Source organism: Misgurnus anguillicaudatus, chromosome 5, assembly GCF_027580225.2.
Source record: "Misgurnus anguillicaudatus chromosome 5, ASM2758022v2, whole genome shotgun sequence".
Classification (NCBI taxonomy): domain Eukaryota; kingdom Metazoa; phylum Chordata; class Actinopteri; order Cypriniformes; family Cobitidae; genus Misgurnus; species Misgurnus anguillicaudatus.
This window is the reverse complement of record NC_073341.2, coordinates 23408248-23429904: the sequence shown is the minus strand read 5'-3', so window position 1 is coordinate 23429904 and position 21657 is coordinate 23408248. Positions and strand designations below refer to the sequence as shown.

Here is a 21657-nt window from a genome sequence, read left to right as displayed (position 1 = left end):
CCAATAAAAATATAAAAAATTATTAAATCCAAAGGCATTTACATACTTGAGAAGCTATGTTATGAACAGACTAAACTTAATTGAAGAATTTTATGGCCATTGGGTAATTATGTGTTTTTGTTTGAGCGGGAATTTTAGTTTAGTGCCTAAAATGAAAATAAATAAATAAATAAGAGGTAACAATCAAGAAAATCAAGATAGAAGTCTCAAAATCATCTATAAAGACAACATACTTTATGAAACTTTTGTATTTTCATTTGTAGTAAAGCAAAAATATAATGTTTAATGTTATAAAAAATGCTGGATTATTTTCAGTCCACTCACAACTTACACAAATGCAATTAATAAATTAATAAAATAAAAAAAATAATGGTCTAGACTGTATTTTTACAGTGTAATATACACTCACCTAAAGGATTATTAGGAACACCTCACTGATACTGTGTTTGACCCCCTTTTGCCTTCAGAACTGCCTTAATTCTACGTGGCATTGATTCAACAAGGTGCTGAAAGCATTCTTTAGAAATGTTGGCCCATATTGATAGGATAACATCTTTCAGTTGATGGAGATTTGTGGGATGCACATCCAGGGCACGAAACTCCCGTTCCACCACATCTCAAAGATGGTCTATTGGGTTGAGATCTGGTGACTGTGGGGGTCATTTTAGTACAGTGAACTCATTGTTCAAGAAACCAATTTAAAATGATTTGAGCTTTGTGACATGGTGCATTATCCTGCTGGAAGTAGCCATCAGAGGATGGGTACATGGTGGTCATAAAGGGATGGACATGGTCAGAAACAATCCTCAGGTAGGCCGTGGAATTTAAACGATGCCCAATTGGCACTAAAGGGGCTAAAGTGTGGCAAGAAAACATCCCCCACACCATTACACCACCAGCCTGCACAGTGGTAACAAGGCATGATGGATCCATGTTCTCATTCTGTTTACGCCAAATTCTGACTCTGCCTTCTGAATGTCTCACAGAAATCGAGACTCATCAGACCAGGCAACATTTTTCTTCAACTGTCCAATTTGGGTGAGCTCATGCAAATTGTAGCCTCTTTTTCCTATTTGTAGTTGAGATGAGTGGTACCTTCTGCTGTTGTAGCCCATCCACCTCAAGGTTGTGCGTGTTGTGGCTTTACAAATGCTTTGCTGCATACCTAGCTCGTAACGAGTGGTTATTTCAATCAAAGTTGCTCTTCTATCAGCTTGAATCAGTCGGCCCATTAAAAATTGCAGTTCATGGTATTGTCTTGACCAGGACCACACCCCTGAATGCATTGAAGCAACTGCCATGTGATTGGTTGATTAGACAATTGCATTAATGAGAAATTGAACAGGTGTTCCCAATAAACCATTAGGTGAGTGTACATACCAGCATTTTTTTAAAGATGATTTCACAAAAGTTTAATGCCTTCCAGAAAATGTTCTTCTTAAAATATATAAACATACAATATAGCAAATTAAAGAACAAACCCTCTGCTTTCAAAAAGAAAAAAAAAACGTTTCATCCTACCTTCATTAGTTCTCTTTTATCACCTTTCAAATACAGGTTTCTCCAAAAACACCTAATTTTGAGCAAAAAGCTGAGATAAGTCCATTTTTATGAAGGACTTTTGATAGAGATCAGATGTAGAGGGATCCTCAAAACTTACACGGACATACAGCTGTTTGCCTTAGGGAAATACTTCAGGGTTTTATAAGTTGCGGAAGAGGAAGATAATAGCAGTATTGCAGAAAGCTGGATATACTCGTCATTGGCAGGGAAGCGTTTTCTCTTAATTGACGTGTCTCTTAAGATGACGAGTTTAGAGTTAACTCATCAATGGTGGGGAAATAGTTAATAAATAATACTATGTCCTATTTTTACATAAACAACATGGAACAGATTGTTAAAAAAATGTGGCATCTCTAACACAACACTGTTTAATGTGCATGCACATGTGTTTTAATGTGAAAATGCATTGAAGTGCATTTCATAGATGAGTGTCTGACCCCACCAGTGTGCTGTGCATCCGTCCTCCAATAGAATTACAGCATGTAAACCAGAGGATTACTGTAGACGGGTCTGTTTAGACTCTCCATGCCTCTGTGGATCAGCACATTCCCATGCTCTCGCTCCAGACGGATTAACACAACCCAGCCGGTCCATACCTTCCTCACCTCTTCATACCTCAATGTCTGGATTGGGTCTCTCTCTCTATCTCTCTCTCTGTCATTTTCCTTCTCCTTTACCTTTTCTCTTGCGACTAAGACTTTGATCACGGCAGGCTCCTCCGCCGCCTGCCATGGTAATTGCCAGGTGCTGATGAAGCCATCAGAAAAAATCTGTGTGTTCCACAGGTGCCGAATCTAGTTTTCTAAAGGTCAAGCAAAGGTGTGAAAGCGACAAGTATTTTCATCAGACAGGCTAAAAAATGCATAAGAATACTTTGAGAATTTGTGTGAAAGGTGGCGCATGTCAGTGGCACTCATAAAAGAGAGGTATGGCTGTTTGCGTGCAATGTAATGCCTGAGGCTGTTGTGTGCATGCAAACAATTTGTAGTAATCAAATATCTTGCATTCTCCTCCATCCTCAGTCCTTAATCCATGCACGTCTTTAATCATTACATTTCAATATTCCTCATGCTTTTAATCTGTTATTCATGAGGAGAGAAAAGAACAAGAAAAAAAAAACATTCACAATAAGATAACCTGATATCCAATAATGCCCCCTCCAGTATAGTAAAGCTAATTAAAGAGCGTCTTCATATCAGGGTCAACGCTCTTTTCAGGTGCTCCCGGAGGGGAGAGATGAGGCATGACGGTGCTGTTAGACAGCAAAAGCGCACGACAGTATTCCCACGTGAAAGAGCACTTAACAATCCACAGTCGAAAATATTCAACAGGACCACCTCATTATCTGCTGGCAGGAAATGGGTGCTGCCTCTCAACTTCTTCTTGTTCTCTACATCATACAGGCTTTATAATGTGGGCTTATGCCATATACAGAACGCTTTCTCATGACTGCATTACTGGATCCCTGAAGCTTAGGCCTTGACCTCTTGCACCTGTAATGGATGCAGGTCCTTCAAGTCTTTTAATGTTTTTTGGTATCGACTTAAATAAGATACTTTAAATTATACAGATATTCATTTTGCAACCTTGCATTATCTCACTCGTTCCCCCAATGTTGTAGCTGGGAGGCATGTCGATGGAGTCCAGATTTATTAATGTTTTAATATGAAGAGGAAGTATTTCACAGTTACCCTAGATATCACTTAAGGGGGTGGTAGTGTAAACCCAGATGAATTTTAAATGCATTAATTGGGAAGGAAGCATCCTTGATTAAGAGTTTTATACATCATGCATTAAAGTTATTTACATATCCAGCATAATATATACAGTATACATCTACATAATCTATTTTATTGATTAAACCTGTTGCATTTCTAATAGTAATTGGTAATATGCTTTTGCCAAGCTTAAACACTTTTGTTTTACAAACTATCTAGAGACACTGTCAAAGCATTGACATCATCATGCATTCTTAATTTTTCAATCTAAATTTGTAAATGTTTTAATCTTTTTTTGTTGTTTAAAACTAATTGACTTTGTTCACAAAGCTTTATTAAAATGGCTCAAGCTCACCTCTGTGAAGCTGAAAATGAAATATTAAATAGATTGGCTTTAGTCCAGTTCAGTCAAGTTTATTATTGTTTATTCAGTTGTTAATTTAATTGTTAAAAATAATTGTGTTTACAAAACTGATTTAACTAGAAAGTTTATAATTAATCTTCTTTTATTTATAGTCGTGTAGCAAATTAACTTTTAACATCTATGGCTGTTACTCTTCAAAATGAAATCTAATTGATCTTAGCCAAAGCCGATTAACCGTATATACAATATTCAAATGCCAAAAATCAGAAAATCACATGTGCACACACACACACACACACACACACACACGCACGCACGCATGCACGCACACACACACACACACAAACCTGTACAAATAATACTTGTAAGGACCTCTCATTTACATTTTCAAAATAAGTATACTCTCATGATGCCTTTGTAGTGAGCACTTCTTGCCTTCTTTATAGATGTTGACAGGAGCTGTCACTCTGAGATGTTGGGAAAATCTATTCTTTCAGACTGTCCGTTTTAACAAATTCTTTAAATAATTAAATTCAGTAATTCATTACGTTCCTGCTCCATCCAAGGGACCATTTAAAGTGCCCATATTATGACTGCTTTTCCACAAGTTATATAGGTGTATGAGTTCCATAAAGCATGTTTCAAAAGTTGTTTACTCGAAATAGCTTGTAGAAAAAGATTGTTACCCATCTCTAGTAGCCTCTGTTTCAGTGCATTTCAGATTGTGCCGTTTTGAGCTGGTCATTACATATTTATGAGCTGCTGCTCCTTTGATCACGCCCCACTTCTAACGTCATGTGCACATGCTCAGTGGTATCGTGAGCAGTACAGACCATACTGTGTTATTTTTATATATTATTATTAACGTTTTATGTTGCCAACAGACAAATCAAGCAGAAAGTATCACTAATAAGTACACTCCAGGAGAAGAAACTTATGACACACAATGATTCCAGAGTCAATTGTGATGTAGCAGTCTCAACAATACACTCCTTTTCCCTGGACAATACTAACATATTCCCATTATAAAACATTTTCAAACGCATTAATTTCGCAAATGACAGAAATTTAGACCCGGCGGGTGATGTATACTGCTTGTGGGCCGCGTGCTGATTGCTAGAAGCTAGCGTGAGGTCCGGACCGTAAAGTTATAAGTGACTCGGGGGTACGTTGGCCTCGTCAGAAAAGCCGGATCGGTAAGGCCCAGTCTCGGTTAGTTTGGCAAAACACTTTTAGTTTGGCAAAGAACTATTACTTAGTTCAAAGCCGGATCGGTAAGGCCCGGTCTCAGTTAGTTTGGCAAAGCACTATTACTTAGTTCATGTAGAATTGTAAAATAAAGCCGTTAAATATTTTTTTTAACTTTCGAAACCACGCTGCAAACTATATAGCCTGCAAAAATATCTATATAGCCCAACGGTACTGTCTACAAACAATAACATATACATTTAAAAGGTATCATTTACGGCATTAGCATCAATGTATGATCTCTGTTTTGAGATACAGATGCTCTAGCATCATAAATGTAGTATTTTTGTGACAGAATATGACAACATGCAAAATATAACAAGACTTCTTTTGTGTTGATATAAAGATCGCGAATCGAATCAAGTCAGTTTCAGATGTGTGAATAATCTGTGAAAGTCCAATAAAATCCAATGACCATTTTTGTCCACAAATGCGTATAATCCGTGAAATATAGATACATAGTCTGTTGTTTACATCAGATTTCGCATGAATGTCGTATTGCCTACAATCTGAGGACAATTTGCGTCGTAACACACTGTATATGAGATCACATTTTAGGTTTAAATAAACACGCGTTTAAACTTTGTTTTTAAAAGTAGGCGGGAGTATAATCCATAATATCCAAATAGCGCTGTTATTTCCGTGAGACATGATAACAGCATAGAGGTACCAGCAAAGTGACTGCTCTGTGCTCTCTTTAGCTCCCTGGTGGGTGGAGACCTGCGAGTGGGGTGGTGGGCGGAAAAATTCAAACGGAATGTGACGAAACGGCTAGTTACATCACTTCGGAGCTGAGTTTGAACTCGCGCAATCTGAGACTCAAGGCAGATGACGTTCAGAAACCTGTATCTCACTCAAAACAGCATGGATGGATTTTTTTCCAAGTTTGTATGTGTGTGGAAGCATCAGAGACACAAAATAACACCCCAAAACCCAGAAAAAGTGAGTTTTTCATAATATGGGCACTTTAAACTTCATCACTGGAAAATACATTTTACAGATAATTGTTTAAAGATTATAAAATTGCACTGCCAGTTGCTTTAAATATTTCATTATAATTAAGATCATATTTAACTTTTTTTTAAGAAGGAACAGAAAAATGTCAATTCAATTTTATTTATATAGCGCTTTTCACAATTGTTTAATTGTTTTAAAGTAGCTTCACATTAATAGATGCAGGAGAAAACACGATCGATGGACAACATAAGCAGCAAACTAGAGCGGCTAAGATTAAACCGTACTAGCAAGCATAGTAATAACGTAACACGTAAATGAGGGTGCTAAGTTAAGCCAATGTCAGCTGACTCCCCAGGGGTTTAAAAAAAACCCTATGAGAAAAAACCTTCTGGAGAACAGCGACGCCAGGTAAAGGGAAAATAAGTTAAATGGTGTTTTTCTGACAAATACAGTCAGTTTGTAAGATAATTTTTAAATGGTCTATAAGATCATCAATATGAACTCTGAACAATTAACTTTTATAAACATAACAGCATGAAAAGCTGAAGAGGAACTCGCAACATTAAAGCAATAAGCATTTATGTAGGCTAAAGCAATACATCGCCTCTTATGTTTTAATTTAGTTAAGTTTTAATGGTTAGACTAAAGGCGTGTACATTATGCAGCGCTTTTCACATCCGAATCCCACTTAGGAAAACTATAAACGATATGTGCAACTTAAAAATGTGCATAATATTTTTTTTATATATTTTAATTTTAATGTGTATATATATATATATATATATATATATATATATATATATATATATATATATATATATATATATATATATATATATATAGTATATTGCATTTTGTTGTTTATATAGGCCTACGTGAGGTGGTGGATCCGCACAAATAACACAGACAGTCAAAACGGACCCTGCAATTAACTATTTTAAACAATTACTAATTTTAAGAAATGCGGGTCAGGAAGCGGGTCGGATATAATATATATTTTTTTATCTTTGCGGTCCGAGTTGCGGGCGGGTTAGATAAAAACGTTGGTCGGGGTGCGGGTTGTTTATACATTGACCCGCGCATTACTGTTGTGTATGCGTAAAAACTGGACCATACTTTATTCCGGAATGCAAGCACAGTTGAGTTATTAGAAACCACAGTTTACTGATAAATGGGGACTCCACTAAGAGACAGTGTGTGGGAAAGAGACACACCAGCACTGCAGCTCAGATCAATTCCAATCAGCTCCCAAAGTTCCAGTCAGTTTTTCGAAATCACACAGAACAAATTGAAGCAGTCATAATGTCAAACTGAATAAATGCTTTAACTTCCTGAAACGATAAGAAACAATAGCGTTAAACATAAATAACTGTATCTCACATGTAATTGTTATGGTATATATATTATAATTATATAAGTATATCAGCTTAATATTCAAAGAAATGCTAATAAAGGTTGATTCTCCCCAACTGTAAATGCTTATTCTCTGCAGCTCTTTCAAAACGTTGTGTATTGTTGAGCGTCCTGACCTGCCTTGCTTAAAATGCAGGCTGAACTTGGATGTACACCCTGAAGCTCTGGACTTCTGTCAGCATCCCCCAGTGGACTGTAGCTTTATTAAAAAAAGCTTTAATTCTGCTTTAGCTTACTACAAAAGGGTGAGAGAGAAAATGTTGCTTAATCGAACATTTGTACATGTGTTGTAGTTCATTTCCATGGGGGGCGGTTGTGGTACACCTCAATGTGGTTCCTCTTGAATGAAGCACAATAGATTGGAAACCTAAGGGGAGTTTCTTTAGCAGAAAGTTTTTCTTCCATTAGACAACCTCATTATCAGATACTGAAGTGTGTGTGTGTGCGTGTGTTAATGCTGTTGAAAGAGTGCAACAAATTCTCCACCTAGCAGTTTAAATATCAGCCATGTTAGATACACAGGTGAGGCATCTGCTAGCTTCCACCCGTCATTTAAATGTTCCAGGTTCAGTACAAGTTAAGATCTGTCAATTAATAATCCCTTTTAGTGTAAAGCCATGGTAAAATCATGTAAGGCACTTGAAGGGGCAGTAAATCATGTCATCGTCTAGAATCTGAATTTGAAGCTCATTGTTATTCTTGAAGATCTGCTTAGAACAGTAGTCCATCAATCCAGCCGACTTCTCTAACAGCAGTCCTACTGCAATTTAATTTAGACCATTTTACAGCTCAAACTATTTTTCCTTATTGGATAATTCATGTAAATGCATTAACTTATTTGTCATTGATGTATTATATTTGTGTGTTTCTAGTATATCAACAGAGGCCTGTTTTCACACACCTGTCAGTCTAAACACTTAACAGGGAGTTTTTCTTTAAACTCTATTCTGGCCATATGCACTGATTTATTTATCCGCAAAAATGTTTTTTTAAGGAAGTCGCATCACTGCGCCACCGCATTTGCGACGCCTCCTGCGCAAAGTCCCGCAAAGCCAGAGGATGTCATTCTATATTGGCTGCCAATTGGCTCGCTTTACTGGAAGGCGGGACTTCAGCGGCCATATTGACTGTTGGGATCTCTCCCATTCAGAGCAATACCAGTGATGCATTTTGTTCACTTAAAATCTTTGGCTCTGCACAACGTTACGTAACGTTTAGGTTGCTTAAAAACGTCAAATTCATTTTCCACACGGTTTTAGGTGTGAAATATGAAACACCCCTTATTCAGCTTATTCATCAAAGCATTGTTGATATTACAACTCGTGAGATTCACCAATCAGAGCGGCTCCCGAATTTTAAAAGTGTTTTGATTCAAATTAATTTAGCATATTTTTCGTTTTCCGTGGGTGCCCGACCATTTCGGTGGGTGCTTGAGCACCGGAGCACAGGATCGGCGACTATGATTAAGGCTATTGTTTTCAAACATTATAAGCGTATTCAGAGAAATGTTCTGTTGATTCATTCAAATGGTCTGTTAAACTTTAAATGTTGTCCACCAGCCTTGAGTTATGCATATCAGTGTTTAGCATTTCATGCCATGCATTGTCAGCATGCTACTGTACTTTCTACTCTACTATATCACTAAGTATGCCTTAAGTTGCCTGAGACAGTGAACTATTGATTTGACCCTGCCTGTAATGTTACTATAGAGATCCATTTCACACAGTCCCTGTGGAGTATGTAATAGCGAGGAAGGAAATTACTGCTAAAATTAATTCTCAGACACAGTTACTAAACCCTGTTCACACAGGTGCAGTGATGTGAAGATCTCAACAGGAACAGGTGCAGCTCAGCACCGGCAACATGATAATTACTTTGATTGTATTTTAAAATGCAAACATATATCAGGTTAGAATTAGAGAATCGAAATGTAAAGCAAAACGGGTGTGGAAAGTAAAGGTTTCACTTAAGAAAAATTGTTAAAGATGTAAGAATGGAGTATGGATGAAGATCCCACCTTTTAGGTAAAATATACAAAAAATTTTAAATAGCTTTACAGTTAGGGTACACCAAAGCGTGTAAACGTGGCTGAAAATGCCAGGGAGATGCAACTGTGGTTGATTGGCAGCATTTTTTCAGCTAATGCTGGGTACACACCAAAAACATTTTTAAATGTGATAGACCACAAACATGAGGATAAAAAATCCTTGATCTTGGGGGGATATCGGGCCAAAATCAGCCCGATGATCTTTTGGTATGTACCCACCAAAAGTGCTGAATGATGATACTTCTTTCCTGTATATCGATCGTTGTGCCGCCACTCCTTCACTGTGATTGGACGGCTGACTAAAAAGTGTCATTGACAAGCTGCGCTTTTTACCCAAAGTTATTTTTTTTAATCTGTGGGTGCTCAGCGCTGAACACATAAAAACACAGAGTGCCGGGGCGTGCACACCAAAGCTTGTTTTCAATTGATTCCATTAGAGACAGAGCGCAGCGCGTCATAACCTGAAAACCACGCCCACCTTAGCGCGGACAAACCCACCAGCTGCTGGCTTTTTTGAATCGAATTTAAACATTTTAAATGCATCTTCCCTTGTAACCTATTTATGTTATGGACAATTGATTTTAGAATTGTGCATTTAAGTTCTGCCTGAAGTGTTTTTTTTCTTTACCTTTTTAGTATGTTTGTTTGTTCTGTTATGACAAAATGGACAACATTTCAATAAAAACATTCATAAAAAAAATTTGATGAAACATATGCCAGCCACAGGTGAAAACGCCTTGGTGTACACGCCACCTTACTGTTTAACAAGTTTGTAATACACATGCCCAAGCTAGACCAGCATAAACAATAAAACAATAAAAGTGTTTGTCATACCATTTACATCGGATTGTACAGAAAAATTGAAAAATAATATTGATAAGTAATCTGTACTTATATGCCTGTTGCTCACATAGAAAATATCTACCCGATGCTGTTACAAAGATAGCCCTCGGATTTTCCCTAAAGGGACTTGGTGAAGTTAAAGTGGAAATTGAGTGAGCTTATCAAGACGGTCTTCACTCTGACCTTCATTGTTTCAGTCATGCACTACATCGAAGTGTCACATCAGCACCCTAAGAGGTTTTTGAAACCCTAGCGATACAAGTGGTGAAACCGCACGTATCCATGCATCACCTTTGAAACCGTCTACATGCTCCAGAAGCAGAGTGGCAGCCAAGCACATCTGATTAAGGTGAACAGATCCATGTGTGAAATGCAGAAATGGCGAGAACAGTCAGCGATGAGGCGGCACGCAAAATGGGAATGAGCTGAATAGAGTGTGGTATTATGGGATGCTAATGGTGTCATTCTCTAACCGGAGAGCCCAGAGATGGCTGCTTGTTTCCATTCGGCAGTAGGAAATGAGCTCTTATCTGTCTCTCTGTAGATAAGAGTCTCTCTCTTTCTCTCTCTCTCTCTGTGTGTGTGCTCTTTCTCACCTCTTTCCCCTTATTCAGTCTTGAAATTTACTGTACTGTCTCTGGAGATGAGGCAGTACAGCCCAACTGTTGGAGCACAACAAACATTGTGACGCTGTTTTGAGATTCAGCATGCAAAACAAATTTCAGATGACAGAAGCACTCTGTGTCACACCGCAGTCCCCGAAACACCCCTGCTGAAAGTGTTAAAAGTACACGCCGCTCAAAATGACAGTTCTGCTCCAGTGATTGCGGCGACGGTGAACACTCGGGTTTGAGTGCATGTCTGTTGTGCTTCTCGCTGTTCCCAGAAGTCAACTTAAAAGCGACTAGTCTGGGGGTCGATGGATGTGTCGATGCATGCTGATGCAGTCAGCGGCAGCGTTTCAGCCATACCGCTACATGTATTCCCACAACGGATCATATTTTATCGATTTGCCGAGGCTTGAAATTTCTCACCAGCCCATAGGATTATATGAATTTATCTAGTCGTACTACGACTGAAAACAACTGTGGATTTGGCCTCCACGGGCAAAGTCTTATATTACATTGTTTCACAATCAAACCATAATTACACGTTTCTAAAGTGAATGTGACTCACATTTTGCTTTAGATCATCTTTCCCGGATTGCACTTCAAACCCTACGCCTAGAGATCAATAAGGAGGCGCTTAAAAGCATAGCTGTGTCCTTAACCACAAAAGGTTCGGTTTAATTAATAGGACTTTTTTTGAATCAATCAATCAAGCATCATGAAAACATTCCACCTGCTCCCTCAGGATAGGAAATGGACTGATAATACGTTTAATGGATGAAAATGAAGGTTGATTGACTGTCGTGTTATGCCATTTTAAAAACGCAATGGGAGACAGACACAGCATGTCTTGTTTCTATGCCTCAATGGATGATCTACAGTATATGGCTTCCTATCAGATCATTTCTATTAGCAATTATACCTGTAGTGTCATTTTAAAGCATTCTGAAGCAAAAGCACATAATTGATTCAATATGCGTAATGTTTAGCTCCCACTGAATGATCAAGAGTCTCATCCTAGTGTCCTGTAGCTCAATTGTTAGAGCGTTGCATCATCAGATCCCATGGGTTGAATTCGAATGGAAATGTAATCATACACTGTCCGAAAAAATTTACAATAAATGGTCCCCAGCTGTCACTATAGTGGTACCCCTTCAAAAAGTACACATTTGCACCTAAAACATTCATATTAGTACCCCTGAGGTACATGTTGGTACCTACTATAAATCTATACCTGAATGGTAAATGGTAGGATGTTTCCAAAGGGTACCGCCCCAATGACATCTAGGGACAATTTTTGACACTGTATCTTTAAATACGTGCGTCTATGTGTTGCATAACTAGTTCAATATCTGGCAGAATTGATAATAAACCACTAAGGCCAAAGCACTTACGATAAGAATAAATGAATGGTCTCGGGGGTTAATATGGATGAGCCATTTTCTGCACATGACTTAAAGGGACACAAGGCAGCATTTTTATGTTAATAAATCATCTTCGTAAGTCGGTATATGGTTAAATGACTCATTACATGACGAATGAAGACCCTCTCGCCCGCCCCTACCGTCTGTAGGAAGAATACCCCACTTGCAAGTTCGCTGTATCTGACCCGGTGTCATTCAGTCTCGTAAAGTCTCAGATATAGAAAGCATTTACTCCCAGACACTAGGGGGAGCTAGTAGAGAAATAATACTCAGACTTGCCTGGTGTGCCTTTAAGGCAGGTCTTTGGTGCACCATGTTATTCAACTATATTGATTTTTAAACCATCATCAGGAATCAGAGACACATGCATTGGCACAGGTATCTTCCAGCCCATCAAAATTTCAGGTGAACTGATTGCATAATATTAGTAGGCAGATTCTTCAGACTGATTTGAAAAAAGCCCCTAGTGTCTCAGATCTCCATAATGTAAAGACAGTGTCATCTTAAAGGGATGACTGTTCATTGACCACATTTACTTCCATAGTATTCTTTTTTCCTATTATGGAAGTCATTGGTGTCCACGAACGGTTTGGTTACAAACATTCCTCAAAATATCTTCCTTTGTGTTCATCAGAACAAAGAAATTTGTATGGGTTTATAACAACATAAGAGTGAGTAAATGTTAAAAGGATTTTCATTTTTGGGTGAACTATCCCTTTAACCTATACTGTATGCATATGGAGTATAAATTGTATAATTTTAGTCTAAATGTTTTGCTAAATAATCACACCCACGATGTGTAATGTTATTCTGTGTTGACTAGTTTCAGACCCATTTGAATTTGTTTAATTTCAGCAGGAATCAGATTTCAAGGCCAAAACTCATTAAAATTGACAAAATGCCACAAATAAAAATGTTTAAAACATTTCAGATTTTTTTCCACATACGTATTCGTGAAATGAAACTCTGGGGTCAAAGTATGTGACTCTTATCACTCGTTTTGGAAATCTACTTTTTGGTTCTGTTGTACAATATGAAAGATGGCTTATCTGTTATCTCACATTTGATATGTTTTATATTTTTCCATCCTATCTGGGTTTAGTGCATCTGCAGGCACAGTGTATTGACCTGTAGCTGTCAGACAAATTGTATTTGCTGTCTTAGAAGCAATATTGTTGAATGGGTTACTAATAATAAGGTAGTTTTTTTGTGTAAAGCACTTCACTTTAATCTGAAAATAATAATTGTATGGAAAGTCTGCGATTGTGTCTGAGATGGCATTGTTACCAGAAAGTAGTTATTACAATTTATAAAGTTTGAAATATGGATATTTTTCTTTCGAAATTGCACCATTTACCTTCAGAAGACCTTTATTAACCCGTGTGGATTACCTCTGTGAAGGATGAATGCACTTTTCGGAGGTTTAAAGTTAGAAGTTGTTCCCTGATACCTGTTTTCTATGATTATATAGCTTGGAAGAGCAATGACATTTACTAAAATAACTCAAAATCTAGTGTAACAAATATAAAGATTTACTAAGAATTGCAGTATGCAAGGAATAATTGACGACGATCAATTGAATTATAAGAAAATAATGCACACCCAAGGTGGTAACGCGGCACGCCGCGAAGCGCCGTTGCACAGCAGTTGTGCATTATTTTCTTATAATTCAAAGGACCGGAGTCAATTATTCTGCTCACAAACATTGCTCTTGTGCCTATTTGACATTTGACGGTTTACAGAAAAATAATCAACACCCATGGAACATTTCTCAGCCAATCAGAATAAAGCATTCAACAGGCCAGTGGTATAATACAGAAATAATTAAACTGTATATAATATTTAATTAAAACAAAGGTCTAGTAAAAATGTTATAGTTGAAATAAAAGCGTGTTTGAAGATATAAAAAACAACTCAGGACATGGTACTGCATGCTTGCCTAGAAGCAAACTGCCTTTATGAGCAAAGTCAAACCCTCGAGTAAAATAGTAGGTGATACGAGTCCCGGACAGCATCGTGGGGAAAATCATCCAACGTTTTTTACACTGTTTCACCACAAAAACCCCTGCGACCCATGTACGCGTCTCTCAATTATTATGTGTTCTTAGAATGTAGTGTCAGGGCACACTTACATTTTACTATACAGAATCGTATCCGAGTGCGATTGCCCTGAGCCCCCAACTCCCCTGCTGGCCTGCAAGCTCATAAATAATAATGAGACACCGACGCATCATTGATGATCTATAGTGCTTTGCCACGTCACAGCATATAACGTTTAAACCCGGAAGACAAAAATATCACAAAAAAGCTAAGAAATAACTAGGTTTCTCCTACTGTTAAAATTAACAGATGCTAACAATATCTTCTATGTGCAACACAACCTACTCTGATAACATTTTTTTAAACGTTGGTTAGTGTTTCATGACGCATTAAGTGTCTGGAGTATCCTTTTAAATCCTGCATGGGGAAAACTTTTTTAATAAAAAGTTAATATCTGTTTTTCAAATTAAAGGTTGCGCTCTGCTTCTACAGTGTGATTGTTTTCATGATGTTGTGTTGTATAAGTTGTTAAGGGTTATGTTTGTTGTGTACGTTTCAGCTTTTTTATTTCCACACACCTTTTCAATACAGTTTATTCAGTGTCATATAAGTCTTTTCATGGGAAACTTCAAAAGCATCAAAGTCTTAGTTACATTCCCACTCTTGATCTCTCTCATATCATGTCTTGATTGAGCAGAAAACTCATTTTCCAACACTTTCTTGCAGGCAACCGGTAAATTATGATCTCAGTGGAAAGAATCTTTCAAAGGTAGCTTGATGCATTTCGGAAAATATTGCTTTATCCACGGCACTGTCTTTTTTTTACTGTTTTCTCAAATAAATCAATAGCTATTTTCAGTTTTTATCCGACTCAGGAGTAAAAATGAGCACTGTAGGCCAATAGATTGTTTGTTTATGGGACACACACTGGCCAGGTCTAATTAGAGTTTGGTAAATGCGTTTGGTATTAAATTATAGCCCTGAATTACTTACTTGTCGAAATCATAAATACTCCCCTCCTTGCTGTGGTTGTTGCGTTAAGTCCTTCGTATTATGATTGCATTGGGTTAGCACTATTAGATTTTTATATTGTTTTCTTCTGCTGGATTAGTCGTTATATCATTAAGTTCAAAATGTCAGCCTTTCAGCACATTCGGTGTGCCGGTCTGCCTCTGATTGCAGCTTGCTGAGGTTTAAACACGCAGACCCAAAGACAGCTGCCTGTGATTTATTGTATCAGACGGCATGAGCTGTTTTGCAAATACCATGCATTGTCAGACCATAATGTGTAGTGGCTTTCGAAAATAAATGTTAACAATAACGCCACACGCAAAAGCCAATGGATAAATCTACTCTGACTCATTGGCCATATTCCAATCTGAGAGCTTGCCTTGTTAAATTCAGACATGAGTGGATTGGATCAGGAACTCTTGCACCTTTGCATTGACTTCTGGGGGAACAATCTATATACCACAAATTTCACCGGCTGACAGGCGGCACCGACCAAACACGGTTAGAGATCTCTGTCACACGAATGGAATATTTGATTCTATTCGAAAAATTGCTGTTTTTCCACACAGATTGATTTAGATGGGTTTTAATGCAAGGGTGTCAGAGTCCTTTATTTTAATGGGGACATTTCACAAGACCTTTTTAAGACGCCAATAAATCTTTGGTGTCCCCAGACTACGTATGTGAAGTTTTAGCTCAAAATACAATATTCATGAATATCAGCTGACGTCACTCACATCTCAAACTTGTCTTCCGCCATTTTGTCAAAATCGTTATTTTTACAACACTAAGAAGGCTCGACACAACATGATACTTTGCTCGAAATATCACCTGTGTCTCTACACAAGAACTCGAGCATTAAGAACATTGTTTGTGTACACCGAGTTTACTAAAAAGAAAGGTTTTGAACAACTGACTTTTGGTCACGTTTTGGTGTCCACTCGCCGCCATCTTGCCAGTCAAGAGGCATGTCGATCTCCGAATGTGACGTAAGGAGGGAGGAGAGTAAAGATGGATAGCTCATAAAGCATAGTTCCACGGATAATTCATTGTTTAGTTGCATGTGAAAAACAATATTGACCTCCTAGTTGAAAAAGGAGCCTCATATAAGATTCATTCATTCGCATTCGGAGATCGATTCTTTATGTCTGGTAAAGATGGTGAGCGGACACCATAACAGCCAAAGTCAGTTGTTCCAAACCTTTCTTTTTAGTAAACTCTGCGTACACAAACAATGTTGTCAATGCTCGTATTGATGTGTAGAGATCCAGGTGATACTTTGAGCAAAGTTTCATGTTGTGTCGAGCCTTCTTAGTGTTAAAATAGTGGTAGTTCGGTAGCAGCGAACAGCAGATGGAAGAACGCATCAAGGATCGAGTAGGGATCACAACCTAACAATGATATTTTTTGAAAGTCAAGGTGTGAAATGTTGTCTTTCGTAGCCATTTACTGTATCCATATGAGTCATAGACAGTAAAAGATAAGAAATCCATAAATCGTAGCAAGCTAGCCAATGCATGTCAGTAGACTACTGGTACTCGGTAGGTCCTCAAAATGGCGGAAAAAGAGCAGATGCCGTAAAAGGTCACATGACGGATTTTCATGAATAGATCATTTATTTGAACTTTTTTGTTTGATCAAAAAATTGCCGTTTTTGGGTGTGTCCTTTTAAATGCAAATCAGCTGATCTCTGCACTAAATGTCAGTGCTGTGGTTGGATAGTGCAGATTAAGGGGCGGTGTTATCCCCTTGTGACATCGCAAAGGGAGCCAAATTACTTGGTTTTTCACATGCTGGCAGACAATGGTTTACCAAAACTTGGTTATTCTTTGTCACATTTTCTAGGTTGACTGAAGCACTGTGGACCCAATTATAGCACTTAAACATGGAAAAAGTCAGATTTTCATGATATGTCCCCTTTAAGACTTGAAGATCAGTTTGATAATAAATGTGACCAAGTCTTTGAAAACCCATCTAAAGTCATGTGTTTATGATTTACTGTTTTCTACATAAAAATTATCCTACATAATGTAAAAAACATTCTGTGATATATTCAACATGTTAAAGATTGAAATAAATTTGATATCAATAAATAAAATCAAAATTTGATGCTCCTATTCTCATAATAAAACGAGATTTAACAGGCAGGGTAAAAAAAAATAAAGAAAACTTCATGTGTATGTATGATGAAATTCAGTCATGTATGCGATTACATTAAAGATCATGTTGAAAATCTATAGGCTTTTGTAATCAATATTTTTCTGCTTACTGTGAACTTTCTGTGTTTGTTTAGCTTGCGACTTGGGACCCAGTTCACGGTCTGAATGGTACCCTGACCGATCGAAAGCTGGAAAACAACATGCGTGGGGTCGTCCTCCGGGTGGTCACCGTGCTGGTATGTTCCTGCTAAAGCCATTTTCATTTTATATGAATTCATTTTTCAAATGATCTATTTGAATTATAGCAAAATTTGTTTGGTTATTGGGGATAAATTGATTCACCTTTTTGTTAATCCTATAAGATGAATATCTACCCCTAGTGTTGCATAATGGTCACTTCATCTAGGGCCCTACTTAAAGGATATAGTGTATATATATATAACTCATTTTAGTCTACTTATAACTAGTTAGGCCTATTATCTTCTATAGGTATAGTATAAATGACACAAATGTGACTTGATTAGGACTTCAACTGTCTCTGAGTTTCTCGGGTTGACTGGACATCACACAGCTTTAATAACCTCTGAGTAATCCATATATTAAATATATCAGTGAAATTTGAATAAAGTCAGTAGTCTCTACTAGGTTCATTAAGAGTGAGTTTTGGGGTGCAGTGAATGCAGAGAAGGGGATGTGGGTTATATTGAGATTTGAGTTTTGCTATCTTGCCTCCAGCGCCGATTTGAGTGAGTCCCTGGAGTTCTTTAAAGATTCAGAGGTTTAAATTCTTCATATCCCCGCTTTGAAGTCTGTCGGAGAAGAAAGAGGTGATACCGCTTCCATGCTTCTCTCCTCTCGCCCCATCTATCCCTCTTTTTGTCCTTTATTCTGTGATTTCTCTGCCTAACAGAATGCTCTGTGAATAATAGGCTCCCAATCGCTAACAATGAACGGTCGATCTTGACGATAATGCCTGCCGTGGGTTTCTCTAGGGTTCTTGTAGCTCAGCTTATAAGTAAGAATACTATACTCGTTGGGAATGAAAAGTATACCCTACTCTATACATTCACTATTATTCATTTAGTAGATGCTTTTATCCCAAGCCACTTGCAAAGGAGAGGGCACTGTGTGTGCTGTAAGTCATGCTTGATAAAGCCATCTGACAAATGTGAATGAGTAGAAATTATGTAGATTTCTGCAGCTCAGTTGGTCGAGCATGGGACTAGCAATTACAGGATTATGAGTTTGATTCCCAGAGAGCACACAAGTTGATAAAATGTATAGCTTAAATGCACTGTAAATAAACAGCTTCAATTGCAGATGTAATTGGGCTTCCCTAGGGAACTAGAACCAATACATACACAAAACCAAGGCAAACCAAGGATCCTGAATATTAGTAAGCATCTCTGCTGAAGGGTATTAGTAGTCAATTAAAGAGTTTATTTTTTACTACAAAAATTGAGCAAAAAGAGTAAAGGAATAATTTTGTCTGTTTTGTGCCAAAGAAGTTCCATTGAGCCTTGTGGTGAAACATATGGTTTGGGAAGAGGGGAGCTTGGAACCATGGGATGTGTTGTTGTTTGTAAAGTAAACCTTCAGGTGGTTGCGGAAAGGCACATGTTTCCTGTTGGTGGCTGATTGAATGCTCCCTTAGGTCTCACAGCTTGCTGGTTACAGCACCAAGCAGCTTATACTCCCCTGTGCTTCCAGCTGCCCCAGTGGCAGGGATGTCAGGAATCATACCGAGCCCAGATCTGACAGCTTTTCACCATTCGGAGAAAATCTGGTCCGGTTCCAGGCATAAGCGCTTAATGGGAGAACACACATCTGCCAGAAAACTATACGGTCTCAATGCAACATGATACCTGCCCTTGATTCGCTCACTGAGAGACGGTTTGGCATTGTTATGGGTCAATGATGCAGCAAGTGGCCGTGTCTGAACAATGGTGCTGATGTCAGGTGCATGCACTGTTGGGTCACGTAACATGCATTGCTCCATGCCTATCATCGATTTTCGCTAGTAGCAGTTGAGGGTGTTCACAAGATCAGTGAGAATTTGAATCACTGCATGTGTAGTTTAGTTGAAAAGGATGGCCATATAATGAGATAGGGAATCAATGGTAAAAAAAGGGTGCTGGTGGAGTCGGGAGGGGGGTTGTACCCCTTCCAGGTCAATTCAATAAGAACAAGGCTGAAACTCAACACAGATAATAAATGAGAATGGAAGAATCCTGTTAAAAGGGCCATTGCCGCTGTGCTTTGGCCCCACTTTAAGTGCTACAAATATTGTTCGGATCATGCTGATGGCCAATTGGTCTGGAAGATTCCGGTAGGGGTCTTGCATAGGGCGCTCGGAGGGAGGTCTGATGGATGGCACCTCTTGGCTATAGTGCGAGTTGGCATGCATATCCTCACTTCCTCTAATAGCTTATTGAGCGAAGGGGTCTGGTGAGGATTAGAAAGCGCTGGCTTAATGTGTAGGCTGCATGCAGTCAATAACGCCCCTTCCGTGATAAATCTGCCTGACATATTCCCAGAAACACTTCAGCTATCAATAGGGATTTGTTTAGGAGATATGAAAAATAAACAGCGGGCTATTATATATTGCGCAACGCAAGGGTGGCATCGGGTCACTGTGTTGAGCGAGCGGAGAGGGACGTGTGTGGTGCGGATACGTGATGGTCGGTCGCTGGCCTTCAGCTGGCAGCTGTGCGTTGAATGCAGCCATTCACGACTGTGAGGGCTCCATGCTGGGTAAAAGTTCCTCCAACTTCCGACTTTTCCGGATTGTATTTAGAGAGAGTTTAGAAATCGTTTAGTACAATGGTGGCAACTATAAATCAACGTTTATTAATATTCTACTGCTGACTTCATGTGCAGAAGTGAGGGTTTTTTTTAGGAGGAAGCATCTTTATCAAAATCTGCTTTAATGTTTTAAACAATGACTAGACCAAGATAAAATACTTCATAATGTGGTGAGATATGAAGAAAACCTTAAAAGGATTCAGACTCAGCTGGAGCCCATCATCCCCTTACAACAAATTATTGCTGTACTGTATGACAATAATGTATAGCTCGATGATATACAGTAGTATTAAGTAAGTGAGCTGGTACACGGTACACTCTATAAAACATTGGATTAGTTTAACCTGTGGTTGGGTAAATATTGGACCTAACCAACTGTTGGGTTGTTTGAACCCAAATGGTTGGGTAACACCAGCCCAGCATTGGTTTAATTATAACTCAACAGTTCCTTATGTCCAATATTTACCCAACCAGAGGTTAAACCAAACCTATTTTTTAGAGGGCATGTGTGCACCAACGTTTATGCTGTTGTCATTTCATATTATACTCAAGATATTTTCCATTAGAACAGCAACATAAGTTTTGATTTTCGATTTGCAGTCATCTAAGGCTTCAAGTTCAGAAACTGACAAAATGAGTTGTTCTGCCATTATTGATTCAATCTTATGTCATTTCAAACCTGTCTGCTATATCAAAAAACTTTTTCCTTTTTTGAAACTTGACAGCCACAGTGTGAACAGTCATTGAATGGAACAGATGAGTAAGTTTGTGTTTCATGGAGAACAATAGATGCATATGCTGCTAGAGGTACTGAATCTTCCCCACCTTTTCTTACACAGTGTAAATAACATCAGTCAGCGTTTCTGAGTTTTCCTCAGCTTATACAGAGCGACTCTATAAATGTTCTTCATATAAAACAATAATTTCACTGTGTGACCTTCATAAATCCTCCAGAGCCTGTTGGCCGTGTGCGACACTGTTTGTAGATATTTTATGCAACATGACTAGGCCCAACTGGGCTTAAACTAAATCCAAATCATATCCACCTTCAATAGTCTACTGAGCAGTTTTCAAAAAACCATGCCGCTCATCTTCATCTGTGAACAGAGAATAATTAGTACTAATGGTAGCCAATCCTATTGGTTTCTTCAGCCATAGGTATAGCTAATGCCTGTAATCAGCTTAAAACCAGGTGTATCTTTTTCATTTAAAAGCATGGACAATCCCTCACGTATGGATTTAATTTCTTTGATGTGGGCATGGTAAAATCGTAAATCCCTAATTGAGCATTTCGGGATCCCTTGAGTCAGTCAGGACCCTCTTTGAATAATACATGACTGACAAGTACCATCAAGTTAAGTAGTTTTTTGATAAATGTGAATCTTTATATAGAACTTGGAGAGGATGAATTCATTTTAATATTTAGTTTTTTATTACTTCAGAGAATTTTGCCTGAA

General features: G+C 38.2%; 1 protein-coding gene across 6 annotated transcripts in view; it reads left to right on the top strand.

Moving 5' to 3' along the window:
* Nucleotides 1-21657, top strand: part of grid2 (glutamate receptor, ionotropic, delta 2) — a 485524-nt gene that overhangs the window by 363299 nt on the left and 100568 nt on the right. For all 6 annotated transcript variants that reach the window (XR_008634267.2, XR_008634268.2, XM_055168104.2 and 3 more), the window contains exon 9: nucleotides 17530-17631. Coding sequence is in view for 4 of the 6 variants with exons in the window: in XM_055168104.2 (XP_055024079.2) it covers nucleotides 17530-17631 (102 nt within the window). In the remaining 2 variants the exon portion in view is untranslated. The remainder of the gene's footprint in view (nucleotides 1-17529; nucleotides 17632-21657) is intronic.